Here is a 21,582-nt window from a genome sequence, read left to right as displayed (position 1 = left end):
ATGAGGTAAGGAAGTACGTGGGAACAGTGAGTGTATAGCACCATCACTGCAACAATTCAATACCTTGCTCAATCGTGCAGATCTGCATTCCAATATCTGGGTGAAGCCTGTTTCCAGGAATATGTAAATTTCCAGCATTAAACTAATCTTTAAAACTCTAAATTATCTCAGTTCTGCTTTCACTCGCAAACTTCCTGTTGAAGCAAAGAGGTGGTAAGAAGGAGAGGAGGAATAAAGTGTATAGCATCCAGCACTGTAGAGAATACATCTCTGGACCAATAGCCACAGCTGGAGCAGTCTCTCTTTGTACAACAGGCTTTGCAATCTCAGTGACCATTGTCTGTCACAGTATTGTGTCTAATGAAGACACCACTGGTTTAACTCTCTAAATTTTATTTTTGAAGTGTATTTGCTGCATTTTCATTTTTTACACGATCTTTGTTTTGAAAAAAAGTTTATTTTTCTCTATTTTTACATTACATAAAGAGGAAAAAAGTAAAAGGAGACTGACCTATTAAATATTAATATATTTCTAAGAAAGCTTGCCAGTTTCTATTTCTCCTTACGTAAGTCTTGCTACTGAAACAGCACAGTGTTCGTGACAATCAATATTATAAATCTCTTCTAAACAGAAAAGACTCTGCAAGTGCTAATCTTTGGGAGGAATATAATGTTCATAAGGATTCTATAATGTCTCAATAGAACTAAACTTGAATCTTCAACTCAAAAGGAAAAAAAAAACAAATAGGGCATGTTCTTTGCAGTGTGGGGAAGCCATCTCCACATAGCTGTACCCCCTTTCTTAACTTCATGGCTACTCAATCATAAAGAAATATCAAAAAAGTCAAAACTCTGAATCCCTACCAGCTCGAAAATTAAAACTGTACCATCAATGATTCCCTACACAGAACAGCAATCAGCAAGCTGGATATCGGGGAAAATGTACTTGATAATGAGTTATCTCATCCAGTTTATATTCGATAAGAAGTAGTGAGGCCACTCAGAAGAATATTTACCTTCAGTTTCTCTGAGAACGCCATAAGAAACACACACACATATAAACATGTGTTATTTTTTTTAATAAAGAACAAGAAAAGTTCTGAATTATCACTTCCAGTGGTCAACACTTAAGAATTAACCAAAGAACTCATGCATTGTAAACAAAGTCAGTGGTGCATGTGGTGCACTCTGTTTTATTAAACAAACTCCTCCTAAAAGCCACAGAATGAAAATGCACGTGTGTGCGCTTAACCAGCTGGTGAAAAGTATAGGCCAAGGGACCAACAGCTGCTTTCAGCTAATTTCCAACTAAGGTATTCTTTCCTGCAGCAGTTATGCTTATTATCAACATCTAAGCAATACAAGGTGGTGCTACTCAATACACACTGACTGTGGCATAAGGAATAAGTTTTACCTTTGCATTGTATAATCTATCATGTCTCTTTGTGGAGATTTTCTCCCCAGGCTTCCACCACAAATGAGCTCTTCCTGGCACAGTGGACTATCCCAGTAAACAAATGCTAATAAATAAATAACATAAGGGGCAGCACCAGGCAGGACTGAAAGAAGTCAGACACCAATGACTGATGCTTGTGGAATGTTCCACCACACAGGTCTGCTGCTAGAAGTACCCAATGTAAGATTTAATTATATGCAGCTTTGTTTTATGCCTCCCTTAAATGAAAATGTAATGTGGTATGATGACTTACCCACATCCGTATAGCAGTTAAACTCCTTCCAGCCCAGTCCATCAGATTAAATAACAAGAAACAGGATACAGGAATAAAATATTTCCCTAGAGAAAACACAATGACTAGAGGTTAGTATACATACAAAGAGATGCCAAAATACAATAGTTTATTTTCAGTTTTTAAGTATACACTTTGAGCCACATCTTGCTCTTCTCCAACTAAAAGTTACGCCATTAGCATTTGCCCATACCCAATCACCAGCAAGATTATAACTGTCTAACGTAAGCTTTGTTTTACAGCCCAGAAGTGGTGGTCACAGTGGCTCTGTGTCATTAAACAACCAAACGCAGTTGCTACATTAAATGCTGTTATTAGACTCGGTAACTTTCTCTGTTTGTACTAGGAGACAGCAATGACTGCAATGCCATTACACTGTAACACTACCCCATCTCCTTTTTACTTGTTGTTAACCAGGCAAGCCTTGTAAGCATAGAAGTCTCTTTTCGGGTTAGCTTAAGAACACTGTCTAGTTGTGTGGCTTTCGAGTAGTGTCTAGTTAAGTGACTTACTGAAACTCATGCAGTTTGCAATCGGGGACTGCGAGAATCAAACAGAAGAGTACAGGAAGAAGCTTGTTAGCAGGCCATAGCTTTAGCCCTCTTTGCTGAATTGCCTAACTACAAACCAAATAAGACAAAAGCTTTATGGTACAAACATGAGCGATTTCTAACTGGATCTTCGCCTCTGCTTAGGCTCGACTGTTGCATCATCTCTGCCCCTCCACCCCGTAGAGAAGGAATACTCCTCGATATGCTCAGTTCTTAGTCAGACAGACAGACATGACAGACCAGACTTCTTCACAAAACCATTTAAACAGCACTGAAATTAACAGCTACGCTAATATTTTAACAGTCTATCCAAAGCCTTCTATAACTTGAAAACATACCAGTGTGGCATTTCTAAAGTAAGTGGAAATCTAATATCTGTAGAAAGCAACAGCCCATATATGAGGCAAAAGAAGACAGAATGAATGCCATTCTTTTAAGCTTTCCATTTTTCTTTCTTTCTGACACTGTTTTTATTCACATTCACAATTAATGGGCTTATTCATGCAAATATATTTACATAAAATACAACATTATTCATCATAAAAACTGCATAATAATGTTCCTTAAACATACTTTTATGAACATACTAGCCCTCTGCACAGGTAGCTTCAACTTAGGTCAGCACCCTTTCTTCTTATGTTTACAGAAGGCTGAAACAGCCAAAGAATGAGCCTTTAAATACAAACAACTTGCTATCTAGTTGCCTAAGAATGAGAAAGGTGTGAAAGAGACAGACAAATCAATATTCAAAACAAAGTCAATCCTTTTTTGCTGATTCCCAGAAATCAAGCTACTTTCATTATGCTGAATATACAACCTTGACAGATTACAGACCAGAGTAGTCCATGATCCATTGACAGCTAAACAATAGGCTTACAAGCCAGTACTGCAGCCTGGAAGTTATCTCACTCAATTAAAAACTACTAATCTTTTTTTTTAATAGCTCACTTTCATTTGGCATGTAAACAACTGAAAGGATGAAAAGAGGCAAGAAATCTAAAGAGGACTGGCCAGAGAGGCTCCTTTCAGGCAGATTGTGCATGCTTAAAACATAAAAAAGTCTAATTTAAAAATAATAACCGGTATCTTACAGCACAATTAAATAGATCATTAACCTTTCCAGTGTGAAATGGTAACTTACGTTTTGCCTTTGTGTGTGTGTGTGTGTGTGTGTGTGTGTGTGTGTGTGTGTGTGTGTGTGTGTGTGTGTGTGTGTGTGTGTGTGTGTGTGTGTGTGTGTGTGTGCACGTGCATATATATATTATATACAAAATGTCAGGTTTTTGTGATATAAAACAATGAGACCACAATAAATCATTTCAAAACGTTTCCCACATTTAATGTGACCTATAACCTGTACAATTCAATTGAAAAACAAACAAATCTGTTAGGGGAAAAATATAAAAAATAAAAAATGTACAATACTCTGGTTGCATAAGTGTGCACACCCTTAAACTAATACTTTGCTGAAGCACCTTTTGATTTAATTACAGCATTCAGTCTTCTTGGGTAGGAGTCTATCAGCATGGCACATCTTGACTTGGCAATATTTGCCCACTCTTCCTTGGAAAAGCACTCCACATCTGTCAGATTGCGAGGGCGTCTCTTGTGCACAGCTCTCTTCAGGTCACCCCACAGATGTTCTATTGTATTTAAGTCTGGGCTCTGGCTGGGCCATTTCAAAACTTTAATTTTTTTCTGGTGAAGCCATTCTTTTGCTGATTTGGATGTAAACTTGGGGTCATTGTCATGTTGTTGTTGTTTGTCTTTCGGCTTTTCCCGGTAAGGGGTTGCCACAGCAGAACTCCGGTCCACTAATGATTGGCAGTAGATTTTTACGAAATGCCGAGGTGCCAGCTCAACGCTCAACCTTCAACGAAGGCACGCATGTCTTTCGAACGCTACCCAACTGCGGGGAGGACATGCAGACTCCACACAGATGGCACTCCCAAGCCCAGCCGAGAATCGAACGGGAGAACCTCTTGCTGTGAGGTAACAATGCTACCGCCGTACCACCGTGGGTCATTGTCATGTAGAAAGGTGAAATTCCTCTTCATCTTCAGCTTTCTAGCAGACACCTGAAGGTTTTGGGACAAAAGTGACTGATATTCGGAACTGTTCATAATTCCCTCCACCTTGATTAAAGCCCCAGTTCTAGCTGAAGAAAAGCAACCACAAAGCATGATACTGCCACCACCATGCTTCACCGTGGGGATGGTGTTCTTTTGATGATGCCAATTGTTGTTTTTGGGCCAAATGTACCTTTTGGAATTATGGCCAAAAAGTTCAACCTTGGTCTCATCAGACCATAACACATTTCCACATGCTTTTTGGAGACTTGATGTATTGTTTTGCAAATTTTAGCTGGGCCTGGATGTTTTTCTGAATAAGAAAAGGCTTCTGTCTTGCAACCCTACCCCACAGCCCAGATATATGGAGAACACCGGAGATTGTTGTCACATGTAGTATACAAAAAGTACTTGCCATAAATTCCTGCAGCTCCTTCAGTGTTGCTGTAGGTCTCTTGGCAGCCTCCCTGACCAGTTTTCAAGTTTTCATCTTGTCTTTCGTCAATTTTGGAGGAACATCCAGTTCTTTGCAACCTCACTGTTGTCCCATATTTTCTCCACTTTTTGATGACTGTCTTCACTATGTTCCATGGTATATCCAATGCTGTGGAAATTTTTTTGTACCTTTCTCCTGACTGGTACCTTTCAACAATGAGATCCTTTTGATGCTTTGTAAACTCTCTGCAAACCATGACTTTTCCTATAGCAGGCAACTGAGTAAATGTCAGGAAAAATCCTATTAGGACAGCTGAACTTTATTTGGGGTTAATCAGAGTCTCTTTAATTGATGGCAGGTGTGTATCCAAGAAGACTGAATGCTGTAATTAAATAAAAAGGTGCTTCAACAAAGTATTAGTTTAAGGGTGTGCACACTTATGCAACCAGCTTATTGTATGTATTTTTATTTTTTATATTTATTCCCCTAAAATATTTGTTTGTTTTTCAATTGACTTGTACAGGCTAAAAGTCACTTTAAAGGTGTGGAAAGGTTTGAAATGATTTACTGTGGTCTCATTTTTTTATATCACAAAAAAACTGGCATTTTAACAGGGGTGTGTATACTTTTTATATCCAGTGTATGTGTGTGTGTGTGTGTGTGTGTGTATATATATGTTGTTGTTTGTCTTTCGGCTTTTTCCCGGAAAGGGGTCGCCACAGCGGAACTCCAGTCCGCTAATGACTGGCAGTAGATTTTTTTACGAAACGCCGAGGTGCCAGCTCGATGCCCAACCATCAACGAAGGCACGCCCATTTATGCACGCATGTCTTTCAAACGCTACCCAACCGCGGGGAGGACATGCAGACTACACACAGAAGGCACTCCTCCAAGGCAAGCCGAGAATCGAACGGGAGAACCTCTTGCTGTGAGGTAGCAACCCTACCGCTGTACCACCGCGGAATACTGTTTATATATATATATATATATATATATATATATATATATATATATATATATATATACTATCAGGTGATCAAAATATACCAGCTTTGTCAGTATGAAATCACAACACAGCGGGGATACAGGCATATATAATTTCCCCACTGTAGTGCAGTCTCTGGGTTGTTATATATAATTATCAGGGGGCGAGAGCACTGTTGCCACATTCCTTCCAGCCCCACATCCAACAGCAGTGCTTCCACCCAAAGACAACAAGTCCGTGGTTCACATTAATATCTACAAACAACAGAATCATCTCCAAAATTCCATCTGGCCAGGCTGGCAGCCTTCACAATACCATCAGACCTGTAGTGCTTGGTAAAGGTATGCACAGAAGTTCAGTTAGCTGCTTCAAGAATAGAATTAGTCTCTAAGCCCTTGAAAAAAGCACAAGAGGAAGCCACAGCTTTAGCAGAATGAGGTTTAACTGAATAAGGAAGGTTCTTGCCATAAAAAGTGTAACAAAAGTAAATAGCCTTAGAAATTCAAGAAAAAAATAGTTTACTTGGCTACAGCAAGTCCCAAAGATCTAGGATGAAAAGAAACAAAATAACTGATCAGATTTTCTAATAGCCTTAGTCTTAGCCAAATAAACCCAGAACTGCCTATGCACTTCCAAAGTGTGCAGCACCCACTTGCTGTCAGATTGCACAGAGGGGGAAGAAGTAGGCAGATTAATAGACTGACTAAGTGATAGCTCATTAACCATCTTAAGCATAAAAGGATTAATGCACAAGGACAACCTGTCCTCATGAAAGATCAAAAGAGGAGGGTAAGCCATAAGGGCCTGCAACTCATACACTCGTCTGGCAGAAGTAAGACCTAACAAAAGAACAGTCTTCCAGGAACAACAATGCAAGAAGGCTGAAGCAGCAGGCTCAAAAGGTGCCTGAGTCAACTTTTCTAAAACAAAGTTAATATCCCAGGGAGGAGGAACAGGCTTCCTGGGAAGTCTAATATGAAGGACACCTTTAAGAAACTGTCTCACCTCATATTTAGGACCTAAAGGAGGAGAAAAGGCAGACAAGTACAGATAGCTGACAAGGGGGCCTTAATAGAAGAATAGGCCAAGCCACCATAGAGCAACTTACATAAATAAGAGAAAAACAAAGGAACATTCACAGTAAGTGGGTCCAGATTTTAACAGAAATATCACATAGAAAACCTCTTCATTTGGATAAGTAGGATTATCTAGTAGTAGGTTTACTGGCCTCCTGCAGGACTTGCAGCACATACTCTGAAAAAAGGTGCCTATGAGGAATGAAAATCCTATCACCCACAGTGTCAGCTGAAGCGTGCACAGGTGAGGATGGATGAGAGATCCCTTGGCTTGTGTGAACAAATCCACCCTGTAAAGTGACTTGTGATGGCTGCCCCTGGTTAGATGCAGAACTAGAGGGACCCAGTGCTGTTGTGGCTAAAAGGGAGTCTCCAACAAGATTTTGGGAGCATCCTGTTGAATTTTGAACAGGACTTTTGGAATGAGAGGAAGGGGAGGGGATATACGAAGAAACATCTCCTTCCTTAAAAATGCCAGGCCATCCACTTTCCACACCAGAGGGCCTGGGACTCTGGCACAAAACAGAGGAAGTTGTCTGTTCAGAGGGGAGGCAAAAAGCTCTACTTGAGGAGTACCCCACTAGTGGACAGTATCGAGAAACACATCCCTGTGAAGCATCCATTAGTGGGACTGAGTTAAGGACCTGCTCAGACAGTCTGCCACAATGTTCTGATCAGAAGGATATAAACTGCCTGAAGAGTCACTTGATATTTGACAGCAAGATCCCATACCAGAAGTGCAAACCAGCAAAGAAGATAAGATCGTGTTCCTCCCTGTTTGTTGATCTATCACATCACTCTGGTATTGTCTGTGAACACCTTGAGATAACGTGGAGAGAAAAGAGGATGAAAGGCCTGAAGAGCCAGCAGAAGAAATCTTATTTCTTTCACACTGATGTGCTCCTTTTGGTGATGAGGAGACCGCAGCACCTGTTACTTTAGGGAGCCAAATGTTGCCACCCCATCCCATGTCTGAAGCATCTGTAAACAATTCATGAGGTGGAAGAGGGGGATGTAAAGGGATCCCTGGAATCTGAGACAAATGCTGAATCCACCAGTGAAGTTTCTGTCTGAGACAAGGAAGAAGAGGAACTACAAAATCTAGAGGATGTGCATGTTGAAGCCACAATGATTTCAGAAACCACTGAAACTTTCTCATGTGAAGTTTGGCCAGAGGGAGCATCGGAATGGTGGATGCCATGAAACCCAGATCTCTCAGAAACTACCAGGTGGTAATGGAAGCCAGAGGAAGAACAGTATGAAAGAAAGAAATGAGAGTTAAGGCCTTTGGAGGAAGCAGGGATACAAGCACTGGCACTGTCTGAATCCTGCAACCCTGAATAATATGATCCTGAGAAGGAGTTGGAAGACTTTTTGAAAGTTATAGTGAATTCCAGGCTCTGAAGAAGGGAAACGGCAAAATGAAGACTTTGGAAAGGGGTATCTGGAGAGGATGCCTGAATCAGCAGGTTGTCTGAGTAAGGAAAATTTTGGATTCCTTGAAGCCTGCAAAAAAACAATCACAGGAGCAAGGCATTTGCTGAACATCCTTGGGGCAGTAGAAAGGCCAAAGGGCAAAGCAGAGAACTGAAGATGCCAGGAAGCATCAGAGAATACAAAAACTTCCTGAAAAGCGGATGGATTGTAATACGAAGACAAACATTCTTGAGATCCAGGGATACCATATAAGCCTGAAGGAGCAAGACAGGAAACAGAAACTGAAGGGACAACATCTGAAAGGAAGGCACGTTTAGAAAATTGTTTAGATGAGAGCTGTCTAGAATAGGTCTCCAAGTGCCGTCTTTTCTGGGCACTAGAAACAGTCTTGAGTAGAACCCTTTGTGATGCCCCATCACTGGCAACGGTAATCAAGGAGCCTCAATCCTCACAACTAGCACCAGTGGGGGATGAGCATTGGGAGGATGACAAGTATACACACAGCATTTCCAGATGCGGCTCTCTGCATCAAATGCAATTTCCCTTAAGGGCACACAGAGACACAGTCAGTCTGGGGCTGGCTTCGTCATCTTTCTCCAGATCCCAATAAGACTCCCCACTGGCACAGCTATAGAGTTGAGATCTCAGCTGAGTGGCCAAGCGAAGACCTCCAGCACCCTCTCTGTCCAATTAGTGCCCATACTATTAATACAAATGGTAGTTTGACCATGAGTAATGCTATTACGATTGTCCCACAGTGTCACCACATAAGTATGCAAGTGCTCTCAGAACTTAAAAATGTCTCACAAATATCAGCCACAATGAAAAGTTTAAATATATTTAATAATAAATAATAAAAGAACAAGAGAATACTCAGTATATAATTACAGTTGCATCAGAGTTCAAAATCACAGGAAATATTTAAAATAACATTGCAGAACAGTCTCAAATAAATAAAGAAAAACATCTAAATTAAGCTCAGCTATATTCCTGACTATATCTCAAAGAATTATACTGTTCCCTAGACTTACTTAAAGAGCAAGCAAGACAGATGTGGTGAATGGATCTTCTTGTCAGGTCAAAGTATCTCTCTCTCTCAGAGATTTCCCAAATTAATATCTCAAATATTACTCCTGGGATACTTGCAAAATTACATAATTTCTTGTCATCTGACTTAACTTCCCAGGCTCAAAACAACCACTGATGCTAGCTGGTAGGATTTAGCGTGTACCTGTAAAAATACATAAACAAAGGCTTTTCATAGATCTAAGGCAGATCCTGGAAGTCATAAAACAATAAACACTCCCAAGATAATACAAAAAACTTCTAGTTCTAGATATTGTGTCGGTTACTGCATTGAAACTGAAAAATAACATCCTTTTATTAAATGGTCATAAAGTAATTTAGATTTTCAGCTATTTTTTTAATTAACCTCCTGTGTTCCAGTTTCCATTAAAAGAAAAAAATATATATATATATGTGTGTGTGTGTGTGTGTGTGTGTGTGTGTGTGTGTGTGTGTGTGTGTGTGTGTGTGTGTGTATGTATGTACATGTATATATATATATAACAGTTAGAATAGTGTATATACATTTCTGTTCTAATCCAGCAGGGTACACTATGGTCACATCTCTAAGTTTAGTACTTTACAAAATATTTCTTCAGCACACGTCTATACAAACCATATGACATACAGTGCTAATACATTTGTGACTCAAGCATATGAACCATGCTGATATTCACAAATGACATAATTATTTACATAATTCCAGATAGCTGGTCTGGTATTATCTCCTTTTGTTACACTTCTATATAAATCATGTTGATATTCACAAATGACATAATTATTTACAAAATTCCAGATAGCTGGGCTGACAGTATCCCCTTTTGTTACACTTCTATATAAATCATGTTAATATTCACAAATGACATATAATTATTTACAAAATTCCAGGTAGCTAGGCTGGCAGTATTTCCCTTTGTCACACCTTTTTCCCCCTTTGGAACACAGGCACCACTTGATAGTACCCCGAGTCAAGAAATTTTGAAGAACCTCTAGGAAAAAGGGATGTTGTTCCTGAGAAGGCTGAGGAATGGCCATAAAAGGAGGATGGGATTTCCATACCATGACGTACCCTTGATGAATGATCGACAGAACCCAAGAATCCTGCATGATCTGAAGAAAAACATGAAGAGAAAGGGAAAGGCGAAGAGAAAGAGGATTGTGGCTGGGAAGAGATGGATAGTCATACAGCACCTGGTTTGTCCAGAATGGAAGGCTTCAGAATCCCTGAAAACTGAGTAATCTTAGAAGGATGAGCCCATTTGCCACTCTTCTTGCCTTTAGCAGAAGGGCGGGATTGCGCATGAACAAAGGCAGGCTAAGTGGGGTGGTTTGTCTGAAATTTAGGCACAAGAGAAACAAAGACACACATAAGCTCCTGTAAAGCCTTGCCCTTATCCTGAAGGGACTTAAACAAAGTAGGCAGCTGCTTCCCCAAACAAAAATTTAGAATCCAAAAGAGCATCCATCAACTTACTTTTAATATTATCAGGTAGAGGTTGAAGCCTATGTGAGGAATACCTACATTTAACAGAATGACAAATGAGTTGAGAGGAAGTCCCTACCAAGGAAAGAACAGAAGTTTTACCCTCACAGTCTGGAAAATCAGAAATAAGTTGACAGGCCTGAGAAAGAAGAGCCAACACATACCTAGACATACGGGTCTTATAATTAATAGCTCTAAAAGCTAGAGCAGCAGAAGTGCAAACCTTCTTACCTAGTCTATCCATAGTTCTGTCCTTGTCAGAAGGCAATAACTTGAGCAAAGGAAGCAACCGAGATGGCTTATCAGAGGCTACAGACACTACAGAGGAGTCAGCAGCAGGGCATTTATATAGAAAATAACAATCCTCAGGCACCCTATAAGACTTCTTGGAAACAGTGGGCAGAGAATCAGGTGCATGAGAGACACTGGGAAAAGCATCCAGCAAAGCAGCCAAAACAGGAGGAATAGCTGCAGGTTTCAAAGATTCTGACTGCAGCAACTCACAGTACCTCTTATGGATATCAGAGACTGAACACAATTACACTTAAAAAAAAATCCATCATCCTACAGAGTGTGCCCCCAAAAGAAATTTCCTCAAAAGGAATATCAGGACTAATAGATTCTGCCTCCTCAGACCCACAGTACAATGGAGAAGGAATTTGAGCAGAATAAGTCAGGGATTTATCATCAGAATCCAACGCATCCTTAGAAGAATCTTGTTCTCTAAGCCTTTTAAGGTGAGGAGAAGACTAAGGAGAAGCAGGAACCGAAACCCCGTGAGGAAACTTTAAATACATTAAGCAGTAACTCTGTGGATCCCTTGCAGCAGAAGAAAAATGTTTAATTTTTTGTTTTTGTTTTAAGGGAATGTACCCTCCAAAAACACTGAGAAGGCTGAGACCCAGGATGGCAGTTGAGAACTGTAGCAGGAACTTCTTCACCAACTAAAATTTGAGGAACTCCCCTAGGCCCCTTGGAAAAAATCAAACATGGCTCCCGCTGAACATCTGAAATGGATGCCTGCAAAGCCTCTTCGGATATGCTGCTAGCCGGATCCTCACTGGCCTCCAATTTGGTCACAGCAGAGAAATCTGACAATGCAGTCGACAAGCCTCTGGGTTTGTAATGACCTCGGGAGAAATAACTGGCAGAGGCTAGACAGTGGATGATTCCGGTCGTACCTTTTTCACCTTCTTCTAACAGGTGACCTTCAGAGCAGGAGATTCCTTCCATTGTATCTTTAGTGAGAAGCTTAAGACACTGGTACTCAAGATACAAGGAAAGGGAAGAAAGTCTACTGCAAAGGGTTTTCAGGACAAATGCCTGACAAAGTGAAGAAGACATATGGTCATGAGAAGCTCTTAGGCAAAAAAAAAGACACTTATTGTGGTGGTTTTTAATGGGGAATCTATCTCCCACAATGGCGTTTACCCTTCCTGGATGACATTAACCTCAAGGAGCACAAAAAAGCAAGAAAAAGCAAAAAAAAAAAAAAAAAAAAAAAAAAAAAAACAACAGGGCACTTATCTGCAACTGCTAGAAGTCAGCAAACAGGTGTAGGTAGTCACTGGAGAATGAAAAAGTGTTCAACTGGCAGAAAACGGACGCAGATAAACAGACCGATGGTAAAAAAAAGAAGTTATGTACTCACCATAATGTTTCATGTTTGTAGTCCCTCTCTCCCTTCATTCTTACATATGGGTTCGGAGCCAATCCTCGGCTCAGACTCGGCCTATTACAAACTCAAAGTCTTCTAGTTGGCTCGTGGCTAGGTAGGTATCCCATAGTGCATCAGTACAATCCCCAGATCTTGTTTGCTCCTAAACTAAAGAAAGACAGAACTAAAGCTATCCAGAAAGAACAACAATAATGAAAGGTCTCCACCTGTTATGGAAAAATTATCCTGTCTCCAGATCATTCCAGGACGGGGGTAGGAGGGTGGGTTCGTAAGAACGAAGGGCGAGATGGACTACAAACATGGAACGTTATGGTGAGTACATAACTTCTTTATGTTCTGTAGTCCTATCTCGCCTTCATTCTTACATATAGGACAGTGTCCCTAGCATCTTATTCTTGGGTGGTTCATGGAAAATACTCTTGAGTACAATGGAACCAAAGGAGGCTCTACCCCTAGAGGTCAGGTCCAATTTGTAATGAGTAATAAAGGTGTGAGGGGTAGTCCAGGTTGCTGCTGCACAAATATTGTCAATTGGAACTCTGGCTTGAAAGGCTGCAGATGTAGACTGGGATCATGTAGAATGCGCCTTAATTTTGAACGGTAAAGGCTTCCCATTGGAAGAATACATGAAGGAGATACAGCTCAAAATCCAATTTGAAAGGTCACTTTGGAGACTGGGAGACCTAGTCGGGAGTCGGAGAATGATACAAACATTGGTCTGACTTCCTGAGTTCCTTAGTTCTGTGCAGATAGAACCGTAATTGTCTGTTAACATCCCACTGATGAAATTTGTATTCTGCTGCGCTGGAATGGTTAGGGAAAAAGACCGGCAGCTCTTTAGTTTGGTTCAAACTATTATGAAAGCACACTTTAGGGATAAAAGATGGATTTGTGCAAAGAGAGACTCTATCTTTGTGGAAAATCAAATAACGGGGCTTGATAGACAGTGCTTGTAATTCTGATACTCGTCTAGCAGATGTGATGGCTACTAGGAACAAAGTCTTCCAAGACAGAAACTTCAATAAGCACAAATGAGCAGGTTCAAAGGGTGGAGAAGTTATTCTGGACAGGACAAAGTTTAGATCCCAAGAAGCTACCGGTTCCTGAAAAGGAGGTCTCAACAAAGTAGTACCTTTAAGGAAAGTTTTACACAAACTGTGTGACATCAGGCTAGACTCATGTTGACCCAAATGAAAATTAGATATCGCTGCCAAATGAACCCTAATTGTGGCAGCAGCAGATCCCTGGTGGAATAGTTCAGACAAAAATTCTAAAACCACTGGAATGGAAGCGGTTTAAGGGTCAACATTCCTTTCTTCAGCCCAGATAGAAAACAGTACAGTTGTGTACACCTACCATAAATGTAGATGTTCGAGTGTCTTCACTGTTGCAGTCATAACTGTAGGGTGTTCCTGCCGGCAGGCAGCCCGAGGTCGGCCAGAATCCCAAAGTCTGGGTCCGGCGTCGGCTGTACCAGCAAGTACCCTGACGTCAGAACGCAGGGGTATAAAGCTGACAGCCGACGCCATCTTCTCCAGTCTTTCTTGCCCCAGATGTCAGAAGTCCCCCAAAATAACCAAAAAAGGTGTCCAAAAAGGAAACACAAATACACCACAAAAGAAGAGGAAGATAAGAGGGGATAGGTGGGAGGGAAACACCGACTGCAACAGTGAAGACACTCGAACATCTATATTTATGGTAGGTGTTCACAACTGTACTATGTTCTTCGTGTTTCACTGTTGCAGTCATAACTGTAGGGTGGAATCCCAAAGCTGTGAAGAGGGAGGAGGTTATGTAGAAGAGGGGGCAGCCAGAAGGCCCTGCAAAACAGCAGAGGCAAAACCTGCCCTAGACTTAGAATACAAAGGGAGATTATAGTGCTTAGAAAAAGTATGCACTGAACTCCAAGTGGCAGCTTCCAAAATGTCCTTGGTAGGAACTCCTCTGAGAAAAGCTGCTGAAGTGGCAGTTGCTCTAGTAGAATGACTTCTAACAGTACCAATAATCTGCTTCCCAAAGTGAGAGTAACAAAACCTTATCCCATGGGCAATCCATTTGGAAACAGTTTGTTTAGAGATAGCCTTGCCTAGAGAACTGGAGGCATAAGAGATAAGCAACTGATCAGATTTTCTGAAATCTTTAGTTCTGTCCAGGTAGAATCGTAGCTGTCTGTGTACGTCCAATGAATGCAAAATCCTCTCCCCTTTGTTTTGAGGATTTGGAAAGAAAGTAGGAAGGTGTATAGTCTGATTTAAAGCCACTTTAGAAATCACCTTAGGCATAAATGTAGGATTGGTCCTCAAGGCAACTCTGTCTTGGTGGAAAATAAGGTATGGTTCCACAGCCATGAGAGCTTGTAACTCTGACACCCTTCTGGCAGAAGTCAAAGCTAATAAAATAGCTGTCTTCCAGGATAAGAACTTGATGTCCGAAGCAGCAGCAGGCTCAAAGGGAGGTAAAGTAAGTTTTTCCAAAACATAATTACGATCCCAAGCAGGAACAGGAGGAGTTCTAGGAGGTCTTAAATTCTTAGCCCCTCTCAAGAATTGTCTCACCAGCTGGTGAGAGAAAATGGGGGGATCAGTGTTGTAATGAGCCGAGATAGCAGAAGCATAGATTTTAATGGAAGAAAAGGAGAGGCCTTTAAGCAAAAGGTCAGAGAGGTAAAGTAAAATGGAAGAAATGTCAGGTAGACGAGGATCAGAACCTCGATCCCGCATCCAAATACAAAATCTTTTCCATTTAGAAGCATAAGATATTCTAGTGATAGGGCGCTTAGCTTCTAAGAGAACATCCAAAACTTGTTTGGGTAAAGCTGAAGGAATCAAAGGGCCTTGTAGAGCCAAGCTGCCAGGCAAAGAGTCTTGATTTGAGAGTGTAGCATCTGATCCTGATGTTGGGACAGAAGAGAAGGAAACAGAGGCAGAATCCATGGAGGTTCCAAGAACAGGTGTCTTAAAGTTGGATACCAAAACTGTCGAGGCCAATTTGGAGCTATCAAAATGATAATCCTGGGTTTGTCCTGTTTTATTTTCAGTAGTACCCGAGGCAGAAGAGGAAGAGGAGGGAAGGCGTATCCCGAAAGATTCCTCCAGCTGAAAGACAGGGCATCCACTTTCCAAGCTGTTTTGTGGAAGGACCTGGTGCAAAAGAGAGGCAGCTGATGATTGAGATGGGATGCAAACAGATCTATCCGAGGACAACCCCAAACTGCCGTAATCCTGCTGAATAAGTTGGGGTCTAGCATCCATTCGTGAGGATCCAAAAGATTTCTGCTTAGGCTGTCTGCTAAGAGATTCTGTTTTCCTGGAATGAATTGAGCTTGAAGATGCAGATTCAGATTTAGAGCTGTGTCCCATAAACTCATGGCTAGTCTGCAAAGGGGGTATGAGTGAGAGCCTCCCTGCTTGTTTATATACCACATGACTGTGGTATTGTCTGTGCGAATCAGAAGATGTCCTGGTTGCAAAAGATTCTGGAAGGCTAGAAGAGCATTTTGGACTGCCAACATTTCCTTCAGGTTGATGTGCCAGGGGAGATGCTTCTTTGTCCAATAACCCTGCTGGCAATTGTTTAGGTAATGAGCTCCCCAAGCATAATCCGAGGCATCTGTGGTTATGATCTGAGCAGGAAGAGGTAGACAAAAGGGATTCCCTTCGTTTAAAGCACAAGCCCTGGACCACCAAAGGAACTCTTTTTGGAGGCAGGGAATCAGAGGTATCATTGTTTCCAGGCTGTGGTAATGCTGAGGCCATACACTCTTTAGGTACCATTGAAGTTTTCTCATATGAAGCCTTGCATTTGGAATCAACAGGATGCAAGAAGCCATGTAGCCCAAAGCCTGCAGGAATTTCCTTGCAGTGAACTGAGTTAAAGTAGCCAAGGTCTTGAAAATTTATGCCAGCTGTACTTGTTTGTCTGGAGTAAGGAAGGCCCTTTGTAAGCTTGTGTTTAGAAGAGCCCCCAAAAAGATCATTTGTTGAGAGGGGATCAAATGTGACTTTTTTGTGTTCACTGAAAATCCCAGTAGTAGGAGAAGACGCTGAACAAACTGCAGATGTTGAAGTAAAAGAACTTTGCTGTCTGCCTGAATAAGGCAGTCGTCCAGGTAGGGGTAAATTTGAATTCCTTGGAGTCTGCACTAAGCTACTACTGGAGCCAGACACTTGGTAAAGACTCTGGGCGCAGTAGATAAGCCAAAGGGCAGTACAGAGAATTGAAAGTGTCTCGAACCTGCCTTGAATCTGAGGTATTTTCTGCGTTCCTGTCTGATGGGAATGTGTAAATAGGCTTCCTTCAAGTCCAATGTCACCATCCAAGCATCCTGGGAGAGCATGGGAAGAAGTTGTTGCAGAGTAAGCATCTTGAATTTTGGAATCTCCAGGAAGGTATTTAACACTGAGAGGTCCAGAATAGGTCTCCATGAGTTTTGTTTCCTTGGGACCAGAAATAGTCTGGAGTAAAAACCTTTTCCCATCTCTGGAAGTGGAACAGGTTCGATGGCTTTCATGACCAATAAGGCGTCCACTTGATTTAAGGCCTCTGACCACAGATGTTTTGGCAGATCCGGCCAACCCGAAGACCTTGTCAGAGTATGAAAGTGGAATGTGTAGCCTCTTAAAATCACGTCTAAAACCCATTTGTCCTGGGTAATATGAGTCCAATTTTGGTAGAAAAGAGAAAGTTTTCCTCCGAGAGGGGCTTCCAGGCAAGGAGGACCTGTAGCCCAACGGAGAGAGTCATTGAGTCTGCTTCTTTTGAGATTGAGGTCTGTCTTCTCCCCTTCTAGGTGAAGAAGCAGTCCATTGTCTGGACCTGTAAGAGGCCTGAGCCTGTCCCCGACCTCTGGAGCGTTTATATCTTCCCCTTTGAGGCCTGTCAGACGTGGGAAAGGACCAATTTTTGGAGGGCCAATTTCTAGGAAATCTAGGAGGCTGAACTTGCAAAAAATCTTTAACAGTCTGCATAGACTTTGCTTTCTCTTCCATCTTTTTAATAACCTCCTCAGCCTTGGACCCAAATAAAACATCATGCTGAACAGGGGCATCTAACAGTTTAGCCTAAACCTGTTCAGGTAAATTCTGCTCACGAAGCCAAGCATGTCTCCTGATAACAGTACCAGAGGCTGCGGCCCTGCAAGAAGCTTCCAAAGCATCAAAACCACAATGTAAACTATGTTTGCTAACTTGTTCAGTTGCATGCAATACATCCTGTAATTCCTTGTCCTCTGCACATGCAGGAAAGGTAGAGAGCCTTTGCTTTAGAACAGACAAAAGAAATTGCTGATACTTGAACATGTGAAACTGGCAATTTAAAGCTCTAATAGAAAGGGTAGCAGAAGTGTAAACCTTTTTGCCCCACCTGTCCAAGGCACGGGAATCCTTTTCAGAGGGAATAGGATTTTTAGATGAAGTGGCCTTAGCAGCCCTAGAACCCTGAGAAATGGTTTCAGGATCAGCTCAAGGGTTCTTAAATAAGAACTGATGGGAGTCAGGGACTCTGTAAAATCTATCAGGCTTAGAAGGAGCAGGCGGCAAAGAATCAGGATTTAGGATAGCTTCAGAAAAGGCATCATCCACAATATCAAGTACAGGAGGAATAGCCAAAGGTCTGTGCTGAGGGAGAAGGAGAAATTCCCCAAGTCTCTTCTTGGAAGCAGAATAATCCTGACCTTCCCAATGAAAATGCTCCCTCATCTCATGTAAGGTTTCCCCAAAAGAGAAATCTTCAGGGGGGGAAGCAGAGGGAATAGAGTCCTCTGCATCAGAATCCTCATAAGGAGGAAAAGAATAATCCTGGTCAGAGGAAGAGACAGAAGACACAGAAGCCTGATCAGAAGAATCATAAGGAATATCCTGTCTAGGCCTTTTTTCAGGAGGAGGGTGAGAACCCCTAATCATTGTAAGTAAATCTTCAGCCATCCGAAGTAATTGCTTCTGGGACTTGGGAGCTGTATCCGAGGCAGCTTGTGAAGAAACCCTTGGTTTAACAGGAGTCTTTGACTTTGCCTTTGTCTTTGTAGAAATAGTAATATCAGAAGGCCTGAAAACCCCCTCAGAAGCCGGTACCTGCACAGCGGTTCCGGACCCATCTGAAGGAGCGACGTCCGAAGGTCCTGCAGCAGATAAAATACTGGGCCTAGAAGGCTCCCCATGGGAGTCCGTGTCGGCTATCGGTTCTGAAGTGGCGGACGACAGGGGCAAAAGCGCCTCACTGACGACCGCCGAACCCGAAACTGGCTCCGGCTGCAAAATATCATGTTTGGAACTCGGAGGCCTATCCTTGTCTTTGCATTTTTTCTGAATTCCGGTTGTCGGTAAAGTATCCGACGACATCCTATAATTAAATCGTCTACCAAAATAATTCAAGGCCCAATCGTACCTACGCTTGATAGTGCGAGAATTAAACCTGGCACAGAACCGACAGCAAGAAACGTCGTGGTCAGGGCCTAAGCAAGGTAGACAGTAAGAGTGGAAATCTTTATGAGGTATTTGTTTCCCACACGATATACAATTATTAACTTTTTCTGACATCGGAGGAGCAAGAAAAAAGTTTCCCCAACGGGGTACTTAGCTTGAGAAGAGAAGTAGAAAACTTCGGACCGACGACAATCAAAGCACGTTGTCTGAAAAACGCCAACCAACGACTTGTGAGCTGCTTTCCACCGCACGACAAGAAAGACTGGAGAAGATGGCGTCGGCTGTCAGCTTTATACCCCTGCGTTCTGACGTCAGGGTACTTGCTGGTACAGCCGACGCCGGACCCAGACTTTGGGATTCTGGCCGACCTCGGGCTGCCTGCCGGCAGGAACACCCTACAGTTATGACTGCAACAGTGAAACATGAAGAACATCTTCTCCATTTGCTGGTGTATAACTTTCTAGTGGAGGGTTTATGTGAAGAAGTGAGAATGTGGGTCACAGCGGGTGAAAAATCATGAAGCCTGACTAGGGATGGAATTGGAGCAGCCTTGCTGTCAAGTTGAGAGTGCGAAGGCTGTGGTGAAGAGAGCCTGACATTTGTGTCAACAGATCTGGTACTGGGTTCAGAGTCCATGGATTGTCTAGTAGATGAGGCCCGAGAAATGGGAACCAAATCTGACGAGGCCAGTAAGGAGTGATGAGGATCAACTTGCTTCCCAACAGTCTCGCTTTCTGAATCACCTTGGATACGAGAGGAAAAGGGGGAGAAAGCATAAAGGAGACCCAGAGGCCAATCGTGAATGAGTGCTTCTCTCGGTGACTTCCCCGGGGGTAGTTGCTCCATTTGAAGTTGATCGGACTGGCGAAAAGATTGCAGCAAGGCTGTCCCCATTTGCAGATGATCTGTTCCGCTATTTCCTGCTTCAGAGACCACTCGTGTGGCATCAAGATTGCCCAGCTGAGTTTGACGGCTATCATGTTGGTTGCCCCTGGGATGTGCATTGCCACTAGAAAGTGCTGGGAAGAGATCGCCTACTTCCAAACACGAATCACCTCCCGACAAAGGGGATAAGATCTGGTTCCGCCTTGCCTGTTGAGATACCATACCACAGACATGTTGTCTGACTGGATTGCTGTCATCCCAAGAGGAAGAAGGTCATGAAGTGCTTGCAATGCTAGGAGCACAGCCCTCATCTCTAGGACACTGATATGCAGGTGAGCCTCGTGATCTTTCCATGTGCCTTGGACAGTCCTGGCTAGATAATGCCCCCCCACCATATCTGTGAGGCATCCATGGTCACAGTAGGAATGGGTTGGCGAGGAAGGAATGGAGTGCCTGTTGTTAGCTGGTTGGGTTGGATCCACCAATGGAGGTCTTTTTTGCAAGATTCTGTTAAAATGATGTGGTGGGATAGAGGCAGTTGTTGAAAGGACCACTGGGATGATATAAGCCACTGAAGAATTCGCATATGCAATCTGGCAAAAGGAACTAGCATTATGGTGGAGGCCATGGTCCCTAAGAGTTTCAGCACTGTCTTTGCCTTGACTTTTTGAAGGGGAAGTAGACGAAGAACATGTATGAGGTTCTGTGCTCTTTCTGAAGGAATACGAGCTAACATGGCAACTGTGTCTATTTCTGCGCCTATAAAAGTCACAAAGTGAGAGGGCGATAAGGCAGACTTTCCCCAATTTATACTAATCCCCGACTGGGCACAAAGTTGGATAGTGGAATCTCTGGTATGAAGGAGTAGATGTCTGGTGGGGACAGTCAGGAGCCAGTCGTCCAGGTACGAAAACACTTGCAATCCTAGATGTCTCAGGTGAGCTGTCACTACTGTCATATATTTGGTGAACACGCTGGGGGCTGTGGTGAGACCAAAGGGCAGAGCACGAAACTGGTAGTAACTGGCTCCCAGCCGGAAGCGTAAGTGGCTCCTTGACGCTCTGTCCATTTGTATATGGTAGTATGTATCTTGGAGGTCTATTGAGCAGATCCAAGTGTCTTTCCCTAACAGAGGGAGTATAGACTGCAGTGTCATCATCTGAAACTTGTCCTTCTTTACGTATTAGTTTAATTTGCTGAGGTCCAAGATGGGCTTCCAGTCCCCTGTACGTTTTGGCACTAAAAATAATCTGGAGTAAGTTCTGAATCCTACCTGGTCTGCGGAGACAGTTTGGATGACTCTGTTTGTGAGCAACTTGTTCACTTCTACAGTTGCCTGATCTCTGTGATTGGGTGGAACATCCGGGATCCTCTTGGGAACGTAAGGTGGAAGAGAAAGGGGTATGGAATAATCTCTGGTGATAATTCTTTGTACCCATTTGTCTCGGGTGATGCTTAGCCAGGCTTCTGGATACAAAGAAATGCGACCCCTGACTTGGCTCCAGAGAAGCACAGCAGGGCTCCGCATCAGGAGCGCTGATAGGGACGACCTCAAAACGAATCTTGGCCTCCCTGGTTTTGCGGTCTGCCCCTGCCTCTAGGGCGACATCTACCATTCGCTCCTCCTCCTCTGCCTCTGAAGGAGGAGTCACCTTGTGCATTCGGGAAAAACCTCTGGGACTTCTTGAACCACATCTTACCACCTCTCTGACCCTTGGTGTATGGTCAAGAGGGGATGGTAAAACGTACT

The 21,582-nt window shown here is 42.6% G+C and overlaps 1 protein-coding gene across 6 annotated transcripts in view; it reads right to left on the bottom strand.

Annotated features, from left to right (window-relative positions):
• SLC29A1 (solute carrier family 29 member 1 (Augustine blood group)) overlaps positions 1-21,582 on the bottom strand; it is a 1,418,904-nt gene that overhangs the window by 76,386 nt on the left and 1,320,936 nt on the right. For all 6 annotated transcript variants that reach the window (XM_044060805.1, XM_044060813.1, XM_044060823.1 and 3 more), the window contains one exon: positions 1,710-1,795. In XM_044060805.1, coding sequence (XP_043916740.1) covers positions 1,710-1,795 — 86 coding nt within the window. The remainder of the gene's footprint in view (positions 1-1,709; positions 1,796-21,582) is intronic.

This window comes from Protopterus annectens, chromosome 1.part0 (genome assembly GCF_019279795.1).
Source record: "Protopterus annectens isolate FY-2018-M chromosome 1.part0, PAN1.0, whole genome shotgun sequence".
NCBI lineage: Eukaryota > Metazoa > Chordata > Ceratodontiformes > Protopteridae > Protopterus > Protopterus annectens.
The sequence above is the reverse complement of the archived record's forward strand: the minus strand, read 5'-3'. Positions and strand labels throughout refer to the sequence as shown.